At 43.8% G+C, this 23,260-nt stretch overlaps 1 protein-coding gene across 1 annotated transcript; it reads left to right on the top strand.

The window, feature by feature from the left end:
• The first annotated feature begins 19,081 nt into the window (after positions 1 to 19,081).
• Positions 19,082 to 21,019, top strand: LOC143803747 (protein FAM200C-like). Its single transcript, XM_077281522.1, has one exon. It carries the CDS (start codon positions 19,082 to 19,084, stop codon positions 21,017 to 21,019), a length of 1,938 nt encoding a protein of 645 aa, XP_077137637.1.
• Positions 21,020 to 23,260: the final 2,241 nt, after the last annotated feature.

The following is a 23,260-nucleotide window of genomic DNA, read 5'->3' as shown; positions in this document are numbered from 1 at the left end:
AAATAAAAGAAATTATTCGTATCACAGTCTTAGCTACATCGACTCAGTTAATGGATGTATTGTCCTTTAAAATAAAAATTAGCAAGGCGGGGCTTAAAAATAATTTACCACTTTAAAAACACTAATCTGTCATTCTTAGTAAAAAGTCATGAAGTTATTGAATAATATCACTATACATGGAGTAAGAATCAAGACATCAGCAATATTAACCCCTTAACATCACGCCCATTTCCATTTTTTTTTTTCGTTTTTTCCTCCCCTTCTTCCACAATTTCCAAAAATTAGGGGCTGACACCAGGAAAAGTGGAATCAATTGACCCACAGTAGAAATGTTATAATGGCGCAGGGTTTAGGCCAGCATTTAGAACTTTAAATTGAAGTTAAGATTAAGAGGTGGGTGAGGGACCGGTGTAAGCCTGCTGTGCTTGGAGCCCTGACACCTCATGCAACAGCTCAAACTGATTTTCTGCTCAGTCACACTCAGGTGCCACAAATATCAGCTTCCTCGACTGCTATTGTTAGAAACATTTAAGGAGAGTAACACAGGTAGTTGACTGAAAGTAAGTGCATGACTGCCAGTCTGGGAGCCCTACTGCTACAGGCTACACACATGAAGGAGACCAAACTTGGAATACAAACATTTCTAAAAATTGGGTTCAGAGACCATGAGAGTGGCATCAATTGACCAACAGTTGGAATGTTCAGACACCAGGTAGAAATTTTTTAATGGCACAGCATGGATGGATGGGACAGGGCCTGGGACAGCATCTCTAGCTTACAAGTTGATCAGTCAGAGGTGGATGAGTGATGGTGTAGGCCTGGTGCTCTGAGACCCATTCCAATCCAGGCCACCAGATGGAGACCCAACTTGAAGTCTCCACATTTTAAAAAAATTATTGGCACACACTACTAATGTGGCATCAATTTCCCCAGAGTAGAAATATTATAATGGTGCTCTGAGACCCCTTCTACTACAGGCAACATACAACAAGGAGACCAGAATAAGAGTCTCCATTTACTAAAAATTTGGCCTGTCGTGACTCAGAAGGAAGCAAAACGAGGAGGAATAGGAGGAATATTAGGTGCTTTAAAAAAAAGGCAAATTGTAAAAGTAACAGTGGTGCACACACCTTCTGATTGTTGCGCCACCAAGACACTTGTTAGTAACATCAGCAGCAGTAGCAACAGCAGCCACAGAAGCCACGATAAAGGTGTCACTGACTGCAATAATGCAAGATTAATGCAGCACACTTAAAACTACACAATCACCTAGTCTGCCCAGTCTGTGACTGGGGTGCAAAAGTCATTGGAGATTCATGACTTGTTCATCTTCATGAAAGTTAGGCCTTCTACACTTTCAAGGGACAGCAGGATGCACCTATCTGTCAGGACACCACCAGCAGCGCTGAAAACACATTCTGAGAGAATTCTGGCTGCTGGGCATGATAAAACCTCCAAGGTGTGATTGGCAAGCTCAGGCCACTCTTCTATATTTGGAGACCAAAATGCAAAAGGGTCCAAACCCCCACTGATAGCATCGATATTGAGCTTGAGATATTCCTGCACTATCCTCTCCAGTTGTTCACTACGTACTTGTATTCTGTTCTGCTGGTGTGCAGATGGTCTTCAAAATGTATGAAACGACACGTAGAAATTACTTATTTTCCCCGCTGTGTATATATATTTCCCCTCATACAGTCCATTCTGTCACATCTCCACCAGAACCTGTGACTTCTGCTTCTGTTGCCAGGCACTGCCATATTCACTCTGCTGGCAATGCTGGTGATAGATGAACCAGAAGTTCTGGATGGCTCAAGCTCTGTCCAGCCACTAAGGTTAGAGTGGCTGAGACTTGCAGTGCCGTCTAGTCTGACGAAGTGGATGTGTGTGCTGCCCAGCTGGAGTCATTTACTCCCTGCTCCTTCCAATTGGAGAGGACCACATCCTACTATACAATACTATACATACTACAATATCACCATTACACACTGAAAGGGAAACCACTGGGTAAATCTGACATGGAGAAGGACTTGGGGATCCTAGTTAATGATAAACTTACCAGGAGCAGCCAGTGCCAGGCAGCGGCTGCCAAGGCAAACAGGATCATGGGGTGCATTAAAAGTGGTCTGGTTACACATGAGGAGAGTATTATACTGCCTCTGTACAAATCCCTGGTTAGACCGCATATGGAGTACTGTGTACAGTTTTGGGCATCGGTGCTCAGGAAGGATATAATGGAACTAGAGCGAGTACAAAGGAGGGCAACAAAATTAATAAAGGGGATGGGGGAACTACAATACCCAGACAAGGGGCAGATGCACTTGTCTGGGCATCGGTATAGCCCCCAACCTCTTACAGCTATCCACAGGAAATTATAACATAATTTATTGGTATTGTTCTTTGCTATTTTGGGAGACCCTATGGTGGAATTGGGTAGCTGGTGGTATGGGGGGATGATCTCTGTCCATGCATAGGCTGGGGTAATCTGGAATTGTGGATAATATGGTTTCCCCGCGGCAAATAGCCGGGGCTATGCAGATATACATCATAATGACATGTTGCATTTGCTGTTTTACTTGTAGACAGAGGTAGAGAATTAATACTTACACATCTCTATATATATATGATTGAAATGAGTCCTTTGCCCAGATGAATGCGTCGCTTAATATGAATCACACTATGTAAGCATGTTTTTCTATTCCCCTTTTCCCTAATTGGCACTATGTATTTTAAAGTTTGTGGTTTATAATAAAATTTGTATAAATTGCAGATAAATTGACCTTGTGATCATCGTTTCTTGGTTGGTGTTTGTAACTATGTTACGGTGTTACTACAGCTAACAGCATAATGCTGAAAGCTGACAGATATAGCTTTATGCTTCCATGTTTTGGTCTGTGTCTTCTGCCCCTGTTTGATATCAATGTTCTCCTGTTTTGACCTCTTCTTGTTTTTGACTTTTCTCCTGACGATTTTGCACCTTTGCTCTTGGTTTTGATCCAGCTACATGATTATTCTTCAGGCCAGCTTGTGCCACCGAATGGCTGCTGACTCTGTAGCCCTTGCCTGGGACACCTATGTAAGGCCAAATCCCTGTATAGGGGTTAAAGGGTGAAGGTCAGGGAAAACCCAGGGAACTGGAAAAAGGAGTGGCTTGCTCCAAGCCTGTTCATGGTAGCCATTTTAGAGCTGCCAGGAAACCACTGACAAAGCCATCTGACATACTCGGTCTCTCAGAGTTGCAGTCCCCGCTCAAGGACCAAGAATTCATACAGTCCTGAATACAATCTACCAGCAAATGCATCTTCTGCTCTTCCATAACAGTATTCAGACATTTCTATGACACTGATCTGGCACTTCTCTACTCCGGATACCTTATAAAACTTTAGTTGACTCACCGCAAAACTTTTTCTCTGCACATTATCTCTAGTACAGGCCTCCCAATAAACATTCCCCTTGCACTTTTCCAATAGATTTTGGGTGCAGCTCCTCGCTCCCTCAGCTTTTGGTCCAGAATTATAAAGGATGGACAACGTAGCCACTTTCTTGTGCTGTAATTGTCTTGAAGAGAAGATTATAGATTTTTTTGAATTTAGTTAATTAAGTAAGTGACTTTCTGCATAGTCACATCTTATGCTGAGAACTTCAGCAAAAGGGATGTTAAAAATTCAGTCTGTAAACTCAATCTTAAAAAGGTCACATTAAACTTGCCTGAAGGGATTTACTTTAGGATTGGCACAATGGAGGCTCTACTGTATTTAATTCTAGTCACGTTTGGTGCAGAAAATATATTCTAAAATAGAACTTTAAGGCTAAGTTCACACGTTGCAGAATTGCCACGGAAATTTCCGCGGCAATTCTGCGCCTCCTGCCGCGGGTATATCGCATGCAGAATTAGCATGCATATACCCGCAGAAAACTAGCGTTTTGCAAGCATAATTAGCTTGCAGAATGCTAGAGTTTTCCAAGCGATCTGTAGCATCGCTTGGAAAACTGACTGACAGGTTGGTCACACTTGTCAAACATAGTGTTTGACAAGTGTGACCAACTTTTTACTATAGATGCTGCCTATGCCGCATCTATAGTAAAAGATAGAATGTTAAAAAATAATAAAAAAATAAAAAACATGGTTATACTCACCTGCAGACCTCAGCGGCGTCCGTTCCTATAGCTGCTGGGCGGTGAAGGACCTGCGATGACGTCACGGTCTTGTGATTGGTCACGTGACCGGTCACATGCGGTCTCGCGACCAATCACAAAACCGTCACGTCATCGCAGGTCCTTCACCGCCCAGCAGCTATAGGAACCGAGGCGGCAGCGTGCAGCGGAGAGGCCGGAAGACTGCGGGGGACATCGAAGGTGAGTATATCGCTATTTTTTATTTTAATTCTTTTACTTTTTACCAATTATATGGTGCCCAGTCCATGGAGGAGAGTCTCCTCTCCTCCACCCTGGGTACCAACCGCACTTGATCTGCTTACTTCCCGCATGGTGTGCACAGCCCCGTGCGGGAAGTAAGCAGATTAATGCACTCCTATGGGTGCAGAATCGCTGCGATTCCGCAATTTTAATGAACATGCTGCGTTTTTTTCTGGAATGCGATTCCGCTCAGGAAAAAAATGCAGCATGTGCACAAAAAATGCGGAATGTATTCTATTACATAGGATGCTTAATGGTAGCGTTTTTTTCGCGGTTTTATAGCGTTGTTATAGCGAAAAACCGCGAAAAAAACGCGAAAAATCTGCTACGTGTGCACACAGCCTTAAACCTAAGCCTGACCCACCTAAGGACCAGTGGATGTACAGAAAGGTAAAACAGCACCATACATATAGCTGACACTTTCTTACATATTCCGCAGTGCTTTACAGATATTAGGTTCCCATTAGGGCTTACAATCTAGATTCCCTATCAGTATGTCTTTGGTTTGTGGGATGAAACCGGAGTACCCGGAGGAAACCCATGCAAATAAGGGGAGAACATACAAACTCCTTGAGGATGTTGTCCTTGGTGGGATTTGAATTTCCTTGTCTAAAACGTCATACCCCCTATTCCCTACTCTAACACCTGTTAATGTGCCAAAATACAAACCAATGTGCTTTCTTTTTCAAACTCAAGTAAAACAGTCTATACAAATAGCAGAAGACATTAAAGTTCTGAAATCAGGCTGAACTTAAAGGGAAGGTTCTCTCATGGCACTGTTGGGTCCAACATTCCGTGTTGCTTAATTTCTTAATATACATTAATAGTGAAATCTCTTTTTGTCCAACACAGAGTCTAAAATCCCCATGCACAAGCAAATAGTATTTGTGTTGCTTGTAGCCACCACTTGAGGGAGCCCAAGAGCTCATTGCATACAGGAATATTACTGTATTCATGTGTAAACAGTAGAATCTAAGCTCACATGGTCCCCATAGTGGCTGCTGTAGGAAGTCAGAATGTCATATTTTAATAATATGTCCATGTGGGTGATTTAGATCTCCGAATCAGGCAGTTAAAAAGGTATATAATAAGAAAAACATCTACATTGAATGTTGGTCATATTAAAGCAGAAATTTAAGGATTTAATATTTAAAAGAGTATAAAACTATAAAATAAACAAAAAAATATCACCAAATGTAATGGCCACCTTGTGCTGGTGTTGGTGTACAATCCTCTATAGTATCCCACATGTCCATGACGCCATAAACACCATGCAACGGAGCATACCCTATGAGTTCTGAGCCTCGTGGAGGTACATAAACCTTCTATTGGTTGTTTATTATGACTTTACCATATTGTACTACAGTCATGTGTATGAGGTTTTACTATAAGTCATGTATTGTTGTAATGTGCACGTTCTACCTGCATATGATAGTGATAATAATGATTAAAGCTTATGTCACTGTGATAATTTGTAGACCATACATAGCACAGGATAATGTGTTGTTATCACGAGGGACACGTGAGTCCTTATCACATATTTAATGAAGATACAATTATAGCTCACGGTCCCATCTGCATCATACACAGCAGTGCACTGCAGAATCATGTCCAATGATCTCTTCCCATTCAACACATTTTCACATACTAACATCCCTGACACACATCAATAATGTATTATCATGGTGTCTGGCATTGTGTGCATTAATTGGCCAGATTTCTGGGCTCATAAGTGTTGCACATGCAACTCAGAATGGCTTTATTCCTAATCTGCTTTTACAGGGCAATATTGTGCGTTTGCTGCTATACAGTATGTCCTGCCAGTAAATTTCAGAACCTGTGCACATTTTGGCAGGGTCTGTACAGATTCAATCAATCAACTGAAACTCCTCCACACTTAAGACATATCATTAGTGCAACCTGTGCAGCCACACAGGGGTCAAAGAGATAACGGGCCACTACCAACTCCAAAGCATGTGCCTTATGGTGACCTATTAAACTGCAAAGGGCCCATGTATTGTTCTTGCACATCATCCCACTTCTGTTTGTGTCCACTTCTGACACAGACCAAAATGTCATTTTTTAATTTTTTGCTGAATCATCGTTTCTTAATTCTTTTTGGATGTGGTTTTGTTGCCGGCCTCTTTTTCTCTTACATTTTGTATCAGGCTCTGACAATGTCCGCTCTTTTCCTTCTCCACACCTGAACTCTAAGGTTAAGATCCCATCACCATATTTTCTTTCATCTGAGAGAATCAGTTCAATTATATTAATCACCCTCCGATCAGAGTGTGATCATAGTGTGATCCGATTTTCTATGATATGGAGGCAATTGAATAAAAAATTCTCCATCTTCTCCATTCTGACGGTCCGTGAAAATCAAGCGAACACGGACACAAGAGGACCCCTGTGCAAGAACAGTGTATGGACCCTGTGCAGTCCAATATCTTATAATAATGCCAGTTCCACCGGCTTCGGAGATGGAGGTGGGCCGCTTACCTCTGGGCTCCCTGTGTCACTGCACTGGTTTCATCAGTGATACAGTACAGACCAAAAGTTTGGACACAACTTCTCATTTAAAGATTTTTCTGTATTTTCATGACTATGAAAAGTGTACATTCACACTGAAGGCATCAAAACTATGAATTAACACATGTGGAATTATATACTTAACAAAAAAGTGTGAAACAACTGAAAATATGTCTTATATTCTAGATTCTTCAAAGTAGCCACCTTTTGCTTTGATGACTGCTTTGCATACTCTTGGCATTCTCTTGATGAGCTTCAAGGGGTAGTCACCGGAAATGGTTTTCACTTCACAGGTGTGCCCTGTCAAGTTTAATAAGTGGGATTTCTTGCCTTATAAATGGGGTTGGGACCATCGGTTGTGTTGAGCAGAAGTCTGGTGGATACACAGCTGATAGTCCTACTGAATAAACTATTAGAATTTGTATTATGGCAAGAAAAAAGCAGCTAAGTAAAGAAAAACGAGTGGCCATCATTACTTTAAGAAATGAAGGTCAGTCGATCTGAAAAATTGGGAAAACTTTGAAAATGTCCCCAAGTGCAGTTGCAAAAACCATCAAGCACTACAAAGAAACTGGCTCACATGAGGACCGCCCCAGGAATGGAAGACCAAGAGTCACCTCTGCTTCTGAGGATAAGTTTATCCGAGTCACCAGCCTCAGAAATCGCAGGTTAACGGCAGCTCAGATTAGAGACCAGGTCAATGCCACACAGAGTTCTAGCAACAGACACATCTCTCTAACAACTGTTAAGAGGAGACATTGTGCAGCAGGCCTTCATGGTAAAATAGCTGCTAGAAAACCACTAAGGACAGGCAACAAGCAGAAGAGACTTGTTTGGGCTAAAGAACACGAGGAATGGACATTAGACCAGTGGAAATCTATGCTTTGGTCTGATGAGTCCAAATTTGAGATCTTTGGTTCCAACCACCATGTCTTTGTGCGATGCAGAAAAGGTGAATGGATGGACTCTACATGCCTGGTTCCCACCGTGAGGCATGGAGGAGGAGGTGTGATGGAGTGGGGGTGCTTTGCTGGTGACACTGTTGGGGATTTATTCAAAATTGAATGCATACTGAACCAGCATGGCTACCACATCATCTTGCAGCGGCATGCTATTCCATCCAGTTTATATTTAGTTGGACCATCGTTTACTTTTCAACAGGACAATGACCCCAAACACACCTCCAGGCTGTGTAAGGGCTATTTGACCAAGAAGGAGAGTGATGGGGTGCTACTCCAAATGACCTGGCCTCCACAGTCACCAGACCTGAACCCAATCGAGATGGTTTGGGGCATCTCTGGAAACTCCTTCAAGATTGTTGGAAGACCATTTCCGGTGACTACCTCTTGAAGATCATCAAGAGAATGCCAAGAGTGTGCAAAGCAGTCATCAAAGCAAAAGGTGGCTACTTTGAAGAGCCTAGAATATAAGACATATTTTCAGTTGTTTCACACTTTTTTGTTAAGTATATAATTCTACATGTGTTATGTCATAGTTTTGATGTCTTCAGTGTGAATTTACAATTTTCATAGTCATGAAAATACAGAAAAATCTTTAAATGAGAAGTTGTGTCCAAACTTTTGGTCTGTACTGTATGTCCGCCTCTACCCTAAGTTGGAAGGAGTTTAATCTGTTGCCGATTGATCAAATCTGTCAACGAGTCAGATGATTTCCAAGCACTCATTGACTTGTATGGATGAGTGCGATCCAAATATCGATTTTCTCCTTGCACTGTCTCTGTCTGAGGAAAAAATTGGACATGTCCACAGCCCCATAGAACAACAGTGGTTCGAGTGTGATCTGATGTTTTGTCGGCTCAATGTTTTGTCACCTGCACGAGGCCTATGGTTTGGAGTTTTGAAGATGGAGCTAATATTACGTAACAGCTTGGGTCAAACCTCTCCTGAAAAGCTGTAGAGAATTTGCTTTATGACCCAGTGTATAAAAACGGTTAATATTAAATTGCATTTTTCATTTTTAGTGGGTAATAATTTATTTTATTTTCATGAAGTCTGAATCGTGTCTTCAATAGACGTTGGTCCAAATCTGCAGACTCCTCACGCCAGGCCTGCGTCAGACTATGCAAAGCCTTCATAACTACGGCCAGATAATAAGTCTGTTATGGAAAATCTACAGACTCATTTGAAAGCAGATTGTATGTTCTGCGTATAATTTTCTGGCATTAGCTGACTTGATTAAACTGTAAATTGGAAGCAGGGAATTATGCTTTGTTCTGTGATCAATAAGGCTGATTAGGCCATAAATTGAGAGCTTAAACCAAGCTGATGTGATGAGAATATTCTCTAGTCCTCACCTCACGTCCTCCTCCTCTAATAAACCATAATCTGCTTATTACAGTTTAATGATGTCATTCAGGAAAACACCTCTAATAACACGGCCTTCAAATATTCCAGTAAATGAATTATTATCTGGCCGATCGTGTCCTAACAGGTTGCATGTCTTAGGGTTGCCCAGGTCTCAGGGTTACGTCCCCGCGGAATGCCAAAGCTGTAGAATTTCCATGTAGATTTAATCATGTCTCATGCACTTTCTGCAATATTTTTTACCGTACAGAAAGTGACCTGCGGTGTGGATTAGGAAAACCCAGACAGTTTTTAGTTTATTTTTGCTTTCTTTTTATTAACCCTGCTTTCCAACAGTCATAACTTTTTATTCTTCTTTTTTTGTTGTTGTTTTTTTTTTTGTTTTATGGATGAGTAGTATATTTTAATGCCACTATTTAATGTACTACATAAAGTATAAAAAATGTAAAAAACAAAATGATTGGGTGAGACAGATAAAAAAAAAAAAAACCCTAGCAGTTTCTACGTTGTTTCTTGAGTTTTTGCTTTTACGGCTATATTAAAACTTTAAATGCAGAGAGACGAACACGTATAAAAATATAGCTTTTAAGACAAACCTCGTGATCTTCTTGTGTAGGTGAGATCAAATCAATAGCATCTGTTAGTGGGCTCAGAGCTAGAGATGTGAGAATAAAGTGGAATTAGACAGTCTCTTCCAACAAGTAACGCATTTTAGTGACACTCTGGAAGGGCAGAGGAAGATGACTGTTTCCTTCCATCAGAGAAAATTGGTCCGATTATGCTAATAAGGCTCTGATCAGTTTAATCCAAGTAGGATACAATTTTCTCGCAGGTGGAGAGAAAAAAAATAGTTTCTCCACCTTCTCAAGTTAGTTCATGAAAATGTGGCTTGATTTTTTTCACGGACCCATTGACTTGAATGGGCAGGTGCCTACTGATGCTCAGAGGCAAATCATGCATGCTGTAATTTGGTGTTCGAGGAGAAAATTGGACATGTGCCTAGCCCCAGAGAATAACATGGGTACAAGGGCCATTCGTCAAAACCACAGATAACAAATATCCAATTAAAATAGAGTCTCAACTATTAGCCTGTTAAGCTTTGGATCTGGTCTAAGGGTACCGTCACACAGTGCCATTTTCATCGCTACGACGGTACGATTCGTGACGTTCTAGCGATATCGTTACGATATCGCAGTGTCTGACACGCAGCAGCGATCAGGGACCCTGCTGAGAATCGTACGTCGTAGCAGATCGTTTGGAACTTTCTTTTGTCGCTTGATCACCCGCTGACATCGCTGGATCGTTGTGTGTGACACCGATCCAGCGATGTGTTCGCTTGTAACCAGGGTAAACATCGGGTAACTAAGCGCAGGGCCGCACTTAGTAACCCGATGTTTACCGTGGTTACCAGCGTAAACGTAAAAAAACCAAACAGTACATACTTACATTCCGATGTCTGTCCTCCGGCGTCTCAGCTTCTCTGCACTGTGAGCGCCTGCCGGCCGGAAAGCGAGCACAGCGGTGACGTCACCGCTCTGCTTTCCGGCTATGGTGCTTACACAGTGCAGAGAAGCAGAACGCCGGGGGACAGACACCGGAATGTAAGTATGTACTGATTGTTTTTTTTACGTTTACGCTGGTTACCCGGGGACTTCGGCATCGCTCCAGCGCCGTGATTGCAAAGTGTGACCACAGTCTACGACGCTGGAGCGATAATCATACGACGCTGCGACGTCACGGATCGTGCCGTCGTAGCGATGAAAATGGCACTGTGTGACGGTACCCTAAGCTCTTGTCTGTACCACCCTTGGTCCTCCCAAAGCATACTGTGCTCAGAATTCTGGTGTTTGCATTCTCACGCCGTCTCACAAAGGCTTCTTCCCTTTATCTTCAGACTTCTGGACTCTGCATCGTCGGCACTTAGATCACTCTTGGCCAATAACTATTAAGAGGAAAAGACAAAAGCAAACACTGCGTGGTTTCCGATTAAAGTCTTCCATCTGCTCTTAATTATAATAGTTGCCAATTAAAGGTAAAAAAAGAGCCTATCAAAAATCATTGTGATCTTGCTCATGCCTGACTGGTTTCACCTTGAAGAAGCTTTTTCAAAGGCTCATGGATCGCCCCCACGTAAGGGCAATGGGGTACTCGGTACCGGGTCCTTCGGTTCGGGGGATGTCACGGTGGCCCGACCCGGTCCGTGGCCCTTTGAGGGACGTCCAATAAAAGGGAAAGTTTGTATAAAAGGGATAATGTTCGTGACGCCACCTGTGGTATTCAGTCAGGGTGACCGACGCTGCTTAGGGGTCTGCTGGGGATGATGTGATGGCAGCTAGATGGTATACCTTCCCACAGGTGAAGTGTGTCCCCAGGGCTTCCCAGGAGTGTAGGCGGTGATGGTGGATGATGTAAGGCGCAGAGAATAACGAGGACACAAGGTTGCAGTCTCTTTACCTTTTACTGAAGACTTCAGCATCCCATCCACAGTCCAGGGTACAGACCACAGGGTAGGCAGAGTCCGGCCGGTCTGAAGGCAAATCCAGAGTCCCCTTATCCAGGTGGAAATCAGTAGCCTTCCTTCTCTAGCGCCTGTGTGTTGTAGTACCTCCCTGCTGAGCTTCTCAGTAAGGTCCTCACAACTCTTGTAGATGTTCTAGATGTTATTTCTTCCTCTCTGGCCCCCAGATTTTGTGGATAGGACAAACCTGTATGACTGATGGCCTGAGGCTTGTTTATAGGGACCCTAGAGACGCCCTGACCCCCACAAGTTGCCACCGTGTCTTCTTAGGTATTAAGGTCGGGCAGCCAACTTGGAATTGACTGTCCTGTCGGTCTCTGCAGCAAGGCTTGGAGACGGTTGCTCCCTCGGTGTTCTGGCCACCGGCTACGCGCCTCAGAAGGAGGCAGCCTATTACAGGGCAGAACTCCTTCTGGTGATATCTCCTTGTGCTATGACTTCGTTTCTCACCCTCTACAACACAATTCTCTTCATGTCCTTTCTTAGGATGCTGCCGCACGTGGGGCAGGTGCAGCTCCGTGTCTTTCTGTCTTGCTAGGCCTCTGACAGGATCCCACCCCTGTTAGGGACCCTCTGTCTGCAGCTCCGATGTTCCTCCTTTCCCCCTGTCTGCCTGACAGGTGTTGCCTGGGCAAAGCCCAGTCAGCTTCGCTCTAACTTTCTATCCAGCCCACCAGTTTTACCCTTCTGTGGGGAGTGCCCTAGTAGATAGGAGCAAGGCTCCCCCTGGTGGTCTGGAGTGTGAAGTGTGGTGTATGGTTTGTGATACCTGGTAGGAAGATCTCCTTTATTGCCATCAGTCATAATATCACTCCCCCTGGTGGAAGAACGATATTACTGCAACGACCAGGACTCTGGGGCGCTGAACTCCCCCCATTAAATCCAGTACTCCCGGACTGGGAAAAGAAAACAACAATTACAGGTTAACAAAAGACATGCAAAATTTTGAAATGCTATAAAACAAGTTAATATAACAATGCTTCCCTTTAGGGGAGGTGAGAACACTCGAACATTGCAAACAATAACATATTTACATTGTCAGCTTACTTCTGTAGATTGACCAATTACGGATGCGCTAACTAACTATGAAATACTATTACCCATACAGGTATACTATCTATTAACTACTATGTGCAATTTCAAAACAATAAATTAACATGTTCGTTATTCAAGCATAAAACCGTTATTCTTCTCTAAGTGCAAAGTCTTTTAACTAACTACCTAAGGCTCACTAAGTGACTCACTAACCTCTACGGTTTACTCTATTGAATGCAGAGCAGGTGTCACCCCCCACTACGGATTCACTGTATCTTTCTTCCAATCTGTTTTACCTCTATTTTATTTAAAGTACATCATCTAACATTTCCTATTCTTAGCTACATACTATCAGCTATGTATAAACATTATTACTATCTATCTAAGACAACATTATCACTTTTGAGCAAAGTGCAACAAACTAACATTCCCTTTAAGAGGAAATCCAAGTCTTTTCAGAGGTAGTGCAAAATAATCACATCATTAGTTTCCAAGTTTGTTTGAAGGTGACGTGATGCAATATGAGGGACTCGTTACAAACCCCCGAACGTTGGTCTTGGGTGGGCTACAAGACGTGTAATCCTGACCCGAGATTTTGCCGCACCAATGGGTTTTTCTTCAGGTCAGTAAGGCAAAGCAGTTATTTTTACAGCATAATTAACAGCAGCTTCTGTTAAGAGGCAGTCTCTGTAAAAGCCTCCTATGTAAAACCAGCAGAGAGCACCCTTAAGAAGGTGCAAACTATTTACAAACAGTTTGTGAACCATTCACCGTCCATGATTCAAATATTCTTTGGTAAATGTAGAAAACGTGTGCAAAAACATAGGATCCCTTTAAATAGGGGATCTCTTTAAAAGTTAACCCTGGATGGGTTTAAGCAGCAGAGAAAGACAGTTAAGGCAAAGAAGAACAGTTTAACTGTTTACGTTTTCGGTTTTTCGAGGTTTATTCTGGCGGTCTCCACCAGGGTTTTACCTGACACATAGCCCTCTGTGGCCTAGGATAGGTCGAGTCCAAGATCACTCCCAGTGCCGGGTAGACACTGTTAGTCTGTCTTCCGTGGATTGTCATGTCATGCGCAGCGATGGAAGTCTGCGTAGCTTGATTATGGGCATTTACTACAGCAGAGGTAGCGGCTGCTGCAAGATCAGTCACTGGAACGGAGTCAGTAGCGGTGGCACGAGCAGTCACTGGAGTGGTGTCGGTCATAAGGGCAGGGTCGTTCTTCATACCTTCTTCAGATGCGGTCCCTCCGGTGCCGGTCTGCTCTGTCTCTGCTAGGGTCTGGAACGCTGGTTGCAGGCCTTGTGCTGTGAAATTGTCATCTCTGTTTGCAGCATCTCACTTTCCGGCAGGGCCTTGCTTTCTGGCTTCGGAGCGCTGGAACATCTTTCTTGCTCTGGACCAGACGAGGCTGCCGACAGACGTCTGGTGAGGCTACCGATGAAGGTCTTCTTCTACCCGGCCTCAGTGCTCAGCTGCGTCCGCAGGAGTTGGTCGCTGAGCTCTTCCACGCCGGCCTGCAGGAAGGCAGGGCCAAAGGGTGATGCCTGGCCGCGGTGTCTCTCCAGGTGGCTGGGGGAGTCCTCTGCTCCGACCACACGCTCTGGCTCCGGGCGGCTGGCCATGGCATCCTCCACGTGGTTTGCTCCTTCCTGGTCCTTTTCCCGCTCTCTCCTTCTGGGGCGGTTTTGTTTCTGTTGTCTCCGCCTGCCATTGAGGATCAGGAGGTGGATCTCGGCTGCTGACGGACACGTCCTCAAGGTACAGAGATATTTAGACTGGGCAGCCATAATTCTTCACGCTTCTCAGTTCGTTCACACCCACAACTCCACGCCCTTCTTCTTCTCCTGCGCTCCTCGTGGCTGTAATGGCGGCGGTTTTGGCGGGAATTTTGGCGACAAATGGCAATACACAGTCTTTAAGCAAATCACAGTTCAAATACAGTTCTGACACAGTTCTTAGGCGCACATGACCCGATTTTCAGGCTTAAGTAGATCCTGTTCATGACACCAAAAAGATGGATCGCCCTCACGTAAGGGCAATGGGGTACTCGGTACCGGGTCCTTCGGTTCGGGGGATGTCACGGTGGCCCAATCCGGTCCGTGGCCCTTTGAGGGACGTCCAATAAAAGGGAAAGTTTGTATAAAAGGGATAATGTTCGTGACGCCACCTGTGGTATTCGGTCAGGGTGACTGACGCTGCTTAGGGGTCCGCTGGGGATGATGTGATGGCAGTTAGATGGTATACCTTCCCACAGGTGAAGTGTGTCCCCAGGGCTTCCCAGGCGTGTAGGCGGTGATGGTGGATGATGTAAGGCGCAGGGAATAACGAGGACACAAGGTTGCAGTCTCTTTACCTTTTACTGAAGACTTCAGAATCCACAGTCCAGGGTACAGACCACAGGGTAGGCAGAGTCCAGCCGGTCTGAAGGCAAATCCAGAGTCCCCTTATCCAGGTGGAAATCAGTAGCCTTCCTTCTAGCACCTGTGTGTTGTAGTACCTCCCTGCTGAGCTTCTCGGTAAGGTCCTCACAACTCTTGTAGATGTTCTAGATGTTATTTCTTCCTCTCTGTCCCCCAGATGGTGTGGATAGTACAAACCTGTATGACTGATGGCCTGAGGCTTGTTTATAGGGACCCTAGAGACGCCCCGACCCCCACAAGTTGCCACCGTGTCTTCTTAGGTATTAAGGTCGGGCAGCCAACTTGGAATTGACTGTCCTGCCGGTCTCTAGAGCAAGGCTTGGAGACGGTTGCTCCCTCGGTGTTCTGGCCACCGGCTACGCGCCTCAGAAGGAGGCAGCCTATTACAGGGCAGAACTCCTTCTGGTGATATCTCCTTGTGCTATGACTTCGTTTCTCACCCTCTACAACAAAATTTTCTTTGTGTCCTTTCTTAGGATGCTGCCGCACGTGGGGCAGGTGCAGCTCTGTGTCTTTCTGTCTTACTAGGCCTCTGACAGGATCCCACCCCTGTCAGGGACACTCTGTCTGCAGCTCCGATGTTCCTCCTTTCCCCCTGTCTGCCTCACAGATGTTGCCTGGGCAAAGCCCAGTCAGCTTCTCTCTAACTTTCTATCCAGCCCACCAGTTTTACCCTTCTGTAAAGAGTGCCCTAGTAGATAGGAGCAAGGCTCTCCCTGGTGGTCTGGAGTGTGAAGTGTGGTGTATGGTTTGTGATTAGTGTTGAGCATTCCGATACCGCAAGTATCGGGTATCGGCCGATATTTGCTGTATCGGAATTCCGATACCGAGATCCGATACTTTTGTGATATCGGGAATCGGTACCGGGATCGATATTAATGTGTAAAATAAAGAATAAAAAAAAAAAATATTGATATACTCACCTCTCCGACGCAGCCTGGACCTTACCGATGTAACCGGCAGCTTCCGTTCCTAAGAATGAGCGCTTGAAAGACCTTAGATGACGTCGCGGCCTGTGATTGGTCACGTGAGCATCACTGACATCCCATCGGGTTACGTTTATCCTTAAAGCGGATAGTATGCTATGTATTTGTACACCGTTCCTTATATGTTTTGTTAATCTTCGTTTTTAGTTTCCTCCCTGTCCTACCCATATACAAATATCAACAGTTTCACTGTAAGGCCTCATTCAGACGTCCATTTTTGTCATGTATGAGTATAATGGACTGATTGTTTTTATCAGACTTTGATCAGAGCATGGTACGAGCATCATCCTCTTCTCGTATGTGGAGAAAAAAAAAGTTTCTTCATTAGACACCATTCAGATGTCATCCGAGTTTGATTTTTTTCACAGACCTATAGTGTTGCATTTCTGATTTTCATATGATATTCAGATCAAAATTGGATATGTCTCCATGACTTTCTGCAGACCACTCAGTCTGTAAAAAATCATGGGAGGAAAAGAGTAACAGCCGCACTCAAAAAGGTTCTTTGCTTTTGCAAATTAGTGCTCAAATTTATTTCTAGATGGCCACTGGCTGATCTGACTGCATGTAACTGTGCTCTTTTATATTTTTTAACTATTCTTCAATAAAATAGAAGTTTTATAATACAAGACCTCAGAAGATGTAGCGGATTCTTCATCTCCGGGTCATACACATTTTTCCAAATTTATTTATAGTACACCACAGAAAAGGATAAGTGACACGAGAATGCGGTAACCTTTCGACCCTGATCCGGGTCTTTATCAAACCTATGCAATAGAGAAGAACGGGCAAGGGGCTGCAGCAAAGGTATAGAAAACAGAAGCCCCAGCTGGGGCTATTCCTTGTAGCAGGTTGGAGCCATCTGTGGTGGTGTGTGTGCACCTAATGTCCCAACAGAGTGCGCGTCATTCATTTTTTTCAATGTAAAAAATCATGGTCATGTGTATGCCCCAAAGCAGGGGTCGGGAACCTATGGCTCGCGAGCCAGATATGGCTCTATTGATGGCCGTATCTGGCTCGCAGACAGGGCTCCTACCTGTCTATGGGAAGGATGCATGCACCGCGCTCCATCAGGCCGCGGTGCACGCTGATATTGGTAGTTCTTTGATGGCCTGATAAGCATTGGCGGCAGTGGTGAGCGGCAGGGAGCATGGACTACATTTCCCATAACTCCCTGCATAGCCGCGCCGTCTGCAAGCACGCACCTGCGTCCCCTAGTGAAGCGGCATCTGCCTCCTCCCTTGTGTCTCCCTTGGACGTTCCAGAAACCCCTGGCTGTGCTGCTGCTTTGAAGGTGAACATTATAATAGTAATTATAATAGCCTAATAGTGTCACAGGCCAATCACCGCTAACTGATGCCTGTATACAGCACTTAAGGCAGTGATACCCCTGTGCTTTCCAGGATTGCGGTGGAGGTGATAGGATGTGACATCTTGCACAATCCTATCACAGCCAGCGCTGCAGCCTCCACTATTCCAGGCAGAGGTATACAGGCAGCCGATAGCAGTGATGGGACTGTGACATCAGTGGTGGTCCTCTACTGTTAGAAGCCCACCGCTTCCACCAGGTGTTTTCTAAGACACCCCACGTTTTTGGGTGACAGTAATATAAGACTGTCTTATTCTCAGAGAAACTAGATTTTTGGCACACTTAGGCTCCTATTCACACTGAGGAATGAAGCACTGAAAATTGTACTTCATTCTTCAGTGTTGGCGCGATGAACATGGGCTGTGTATACTGCCCAATTTGAGTGCAGAAATGCTTCTGCGAGTCCTGTGGGCTCCCATTGAGCTCCTCTTGAGCACAACAGGAGGTCAGCGCAGACCTGCAACATTTATTGTCAGGGTCTTTATGTCAATAGGAGCTCAGTGGCAGGAGGAATGCTGCAGCATTTCTGGACTGAAATTGGGCAGTATACACAGCCCTTGTGCTTCGAATCTAGCCTCACGCAGGCAGCACTGAGGAGTGCAATTTTCTGTGCTGTATTACTCTGTGTGAATGTGGGTTATTCTATATATGGGAAAATTTGAGAAACAATAAGCTTGTGTGACAAACTCTCAATAAAGTGATCAAGATAAGCTGTGTTAAATTAAAATGAATGTCACTTTGATACAAAAACAGAGTTATTAGTTCAGCAATGAGCTACATTCACTGCTGAAGTACTTGCTCCTTTTAGCTAATAAAGCCCCTTTATACTTACCTATTGTTCTGACCTCAGATTTATGTCCCAGAAGAGGAGTTTTGACTGTTCCTGTCACAGTGTCTCTTCTTTGCTCAGTGACTGTTTTTTCCTCGGAAAGACTGGAAGTTGTGAAGCTATCTGCGCCATATTGGTGAAGAACACTAAGTTGAGAAGAAGCGACCTTCAATCAAATTGCAGACTCCCCCCAAGGATAAAATTTGAGGTAAGAAAATATCTAAACACAAATGGGGCTTTATTAGATAAAATTATGATGTTTTGAATGTAATAGGTACGTGGGCAGGGGTGGGTGATGTTGCTTGTAGTCACTGGGTGTAATAGGTATGGGTAAGGGCACACCACCTGTAGTCACTGGATGGGGGGGGGGGCTACTGGGGTGTAGTAGGTATCCCTACAGCTGACATCTTACCCATATGGTGGGCCATGCTGGGGTATTGAAAGTGACAGCTGAACACGGCCGGCGTCAGCACCCGACTAACCCGTGACGAAAAGAAGACAGCTCTTCTAGAGGTCTACTAAAGTTCTATAGCACAAGGACCAAAAGAAACCTGGAGTTGGCCCTGCTTGCAGACAAATCCACAAATTAAAGAAATAATGACTCAGAGCCTTCTATTCACCCCCACAGTACTGCCCTTTATTGAAGAAGATGGCTAAAAGAAAGAAGGATGAGGAGTATCGTACTTTTCAGCAGGAGTGGACAGACGAATTTGCCTTTGTGGAGAGAGCAGGTTCACCAGTTTGTCTTATATGCAATGATAAAATTGCATCCATGAAGCGGTCAAATATAAAGCGCCACTTTGACACACGCCATGCTTCATTTGCATCGAAATATCCTGCAGGGGACAGCAGGAAGAAAGCCTGTCAAGAGCTGCTGTGCAAAGTGCAAGCTAGTCAGCAGCAACTTCGAGTTTGGACCCAACAAGGTGACTTAAATTCGGCTAGCTTTGTTGGTGCTTTGGCAATTGTCAGAAACGGAAAACCATTCACAGATGGGGAGTATGCCAAAACATTTATGCTTGATGTTGCCAATGAACTTTTTGATGATTTTCCGGATAAAGCCAAGATTATCAAACGGATAAAAGACATGCCTCTGTCAGCAAGAACAGTTCATGACCGTGCCATCATGATGGCAAGTCAGATTGAGGCATCCCAAGTGAAGGACATAAATACAGCTCTGTTCTTTTCTCTTGCTTTGGATGAATCAACTGACGTAAGCCATATATCTCAGTTCAGCATCATTGCAAGGTATGCTGTCGGTGACACGTTACATGAGGAAAGTCTTGCTGTTTTGCCTCTGAAAGGGACAACAAGAGGGGATGATTTGTTCAAGTCATTCACTCAGTTCACTAAAGAAAAAAATCTACCAATGCATAAACTTATTTCAGTGTGTACTGATGGTGCTCCATGCATGGTAGGAAAAAACAAAGTATTTGTAGCGCTTCTTCGTGAACATGAAAAAAGACCTATCCTTAGTTTTCACTGCATCCTACATCAGGAGGCACTTTGTGCTCAGATGTTTGGTGAGCAGCTTGGTGAGGTGATGTCACTTGTCATTCAGGTGGTCAACTTTATTGTTGCCCGTGCTTTAAATGATCGCCAGTTTAAAACACTCCTGGATGAAGTTGGGAATAATTATCCTGGTCTGCTTCTGCACAGCAACGTGCGCTGGCTGTCAAGAGGGAAGGTGCTCAGCCGTTTCGCAGCTTGTCTGAGTGAAATACGAACTTTTCTTGAAATGAAAAACATTGACCATCCTGAGTTGTCCAACACTGAGTGGCTCCTGAAGTTCTTCTATCTTGTAGATATAACTGAACATCTGAACCAGCTCAATGTGAAAATGCAAGGCGTTGGTAATACAGTTTTATCGCTTCAACAAGCTGTGTTTGCATTTGAAAATAAGCTGGAACTGTTTATCGCAGACATTGAAACAGGTCGTTTAATACACTTTGAAAAACTGGGAGAGTTTAAAGATGCATGCACAGCAAATGACCCTGCACAACATCTTGATATTCAGCAGCTAGCAGGCTTTACATCCAATCTCCTGCAATCATTCAAAGCGCGCTTTGGAGAATTTCGTGAGCACACTCGTCTTTTTAAGTTCATCACTCATCCACATGAGTGTGCACTGGACAGCACTGACCTGAGTTATGTCCCTGGTGTCTCCATCAGATATTTTGAGCTACAAGCTGCTGACCTGAAGGCTTCAGACATGTGGGTGAATAAGTTTAAATCACTTAATGAAGATTTGGAAAAACTTGCACGACAGCAAGCAGAGTTGGCAAGCAAACACAAGTGGAGAGAAATGAAACAACTCCAACATGCAGACCAGCTGATCGTCAAAACTTGGAATGCACTTCCTGTCACATACCAAACACTGCAGCGTGTGGGTATTGCTGTACTGACAATGTTTGGCTCTACCTATGCATGCGAGCAGTCTTTCTCACATCTAAAGCACATCAAGACTAACATACGTTCACGTTTAACGGATGGAAGTCTCAACGCCTGCATGAAGCTAAACCTCACCACGTATGAACCAGATTACAAAGCCATCAGCAAATCCATGCAGCACCAGAAGTCACATTAATGGTAGGAAGTATTCTATTCATCGTTGGTTAGCAACAGCATTAAAACGTTATTATGTTATAAAAAAAAAGAGTTCGGAGATTTGTTGTTAAAATTAAATACAAGTCAATGTGTGCACTTTATGTACAGTGAGACTATTTAATAAAGTTCAATTATTTATTACGCTGGGTGTGCCTGCTTGTATGTACCACTTTAAGTAGTAAATGCTTTAGTTCCCTATGGGTCTGAGCCACTCTTTTTTGTTCATTTTCTGTAAGACCAACACTTTTAAAAGGGCCACTGACAGATACAATTGCTCCAGCGGTCACTTAGTACACAAAGGAGTGTTCCTCTCTGCTGCACTAAGCCACCGCTGGACCTAAACAATAATTCGCTGTAAAATAATAAAATAGATAATTGACATAACTGACAATGCGTTGTGTGACATGTCCAACATTCCAGCTTCTTTCTTCTGCGAATGCCTCAAAGCTGGCATTCTCTCAACATCAGGTGGGAAGAATGCCAGCTTCCAGTCATGCGCAGGAAAAAGAAGAAGCCAGACTGCTGGACTGATGTCATGCATCGCAAGCTCACAATGTAAGTTATTTATTTAATTTTTTTACTGCTAATTACCATTGTTTCAGTCCAGTTGTGGCTTTATACAGCAGGGAGGAGCATTCCTTGCTGTACTAAGTGAACATTGGAGCGATTGATCTGTCAATGGCCCTTTAAACATATTGTACGGCTCTCGCGGAATTATATTTCAAAATATGTGGCGTTTACGGCTCTCTTAGCCAAAAAGGTTCCTGACCCCTGCCCCAAAGGCTATCACAGGTATGAGCGCTATCGGTAAAAACCACGGCTAGTACTCGTACGCAAAAATCAGATGTGTGAGTGAAGTCTTATAGGTATCCAACATTTCTTGTATCACATACAATCATCTTCTTTATTTTATTTTCTCATCTCTAGTAAAATATGCGTTCTGATTTCAGAGGATTAATGATCTGCACAATTTGCATGTTTTGCATGGAAAAAAACATTAATACCAGCTGCTTTTTTCAGATGCCTATCCAAAAAACACAGCATCCTAGCTTATCTTTTATGGTCCCAAATCTTCTGAACACTACCCTTGGTTTATCTGGGGGAGTTGGAGCCAATATTTTATCTGCTTTCAGAACTCCCCAGTTGCATTCTAAAATAACTTTTACATGCATCTCTTGAGAATCAATCCAGCATTAAAATGTCACGGGCATGTCACGTTCTGATTTGACTCCTGGAGGATCTGGGATCAGAAGGTTACGTTTATTAGATCGCAGGTCCTCTTTAGGATCTGTTTGTCATTTACCTTGAGCTGGAAGGGATGTACTTTCATTGGATAAGGACCATTTCTCTTCTGGCTATGAACTTGAAGCTCCAGTACTCAGCTGCAGCACCTTGTGATCACTCCCTTCCACTACATAAACCCAGTCCTAGCTTCATTCCTTGCTGGTTATAGATCTTCTATATTGACCTCTTTGAAGGAGCCAGTCACTGGATTAGCTGAGGATGCAGCAGTTAGGTTTCGTGTTGGAGAAGCTAAGGAGTGCTATTTGTTGTGTCTTTTCCCACTGTTTGTTGTACCTTCCTCGTGTCGTCTTATTATAGTATTGGGACTAGTGTCTCGCTGGCCTGTGCACTAGAGAAGACTAAGTTCAGTGCCAGCGAGGGCTTAGGCACATGATCGAGCACAGGGGATGGACCCGTCTAGAGACAATAAGGAGTGCAGAGATCAGACTCAGTTTTATGTTAGGAGGTGACCCCTGTCCTTTCTCCCTATCGCCAGGGTTTCCTTGTACATCTTCCCTGGTGTTTCGCCGCACACTGGGTGTCCTCTCGGCCCCGGCGTGACATAAATATAGTAGATGCTGCTCCATTTCTTCTTGCTTTTCTTTCTTCGGGCATAACAAGTTTGTTCTTTTATTCTTCTACTTCCTTAATAGCTGACTGTAGTTTTTAAGTATCTTATTTTTTTTTCTCAAGCTTTTACTTACTAATGTCACTCTGTTCCAAATATTTCTCTATAAAAGTATAATTTTTTTCTTTTCTTAAGAAACAGGTTTTTGGAACATTTTTTAGCTATGGTCCATTGTGGCAGCTTTCACTTTTTCACACTGTTACAATTATTCAGTTTAAAATATGTTTTTTGTATAAATCTGTCAGTTCCAGAAAATTTACATTCATATTAATGATAACCCATATTAATTTTATACACCACTGGATACAT

Source organism: Ranitomeya variabilis, chromosome 2 (assembly GCF_051348905.1).
Source record: "Ranitomeya variabilis isolate aRanVar5 chromosome 2, aRanVar5.hap1, whole genome shotgun sequence".
NCBI lineage: Eukaryota > Metazoa > Chordata > Amphibia > Anura > Dendrobatidae > Ranitomeya > Ranitomeya variabilis.
The sequence above is the reverse complement of the archived record's forward strand: the minus strand, read 5'-3'. Positions and strand labels throughout refer to the sequence as shown.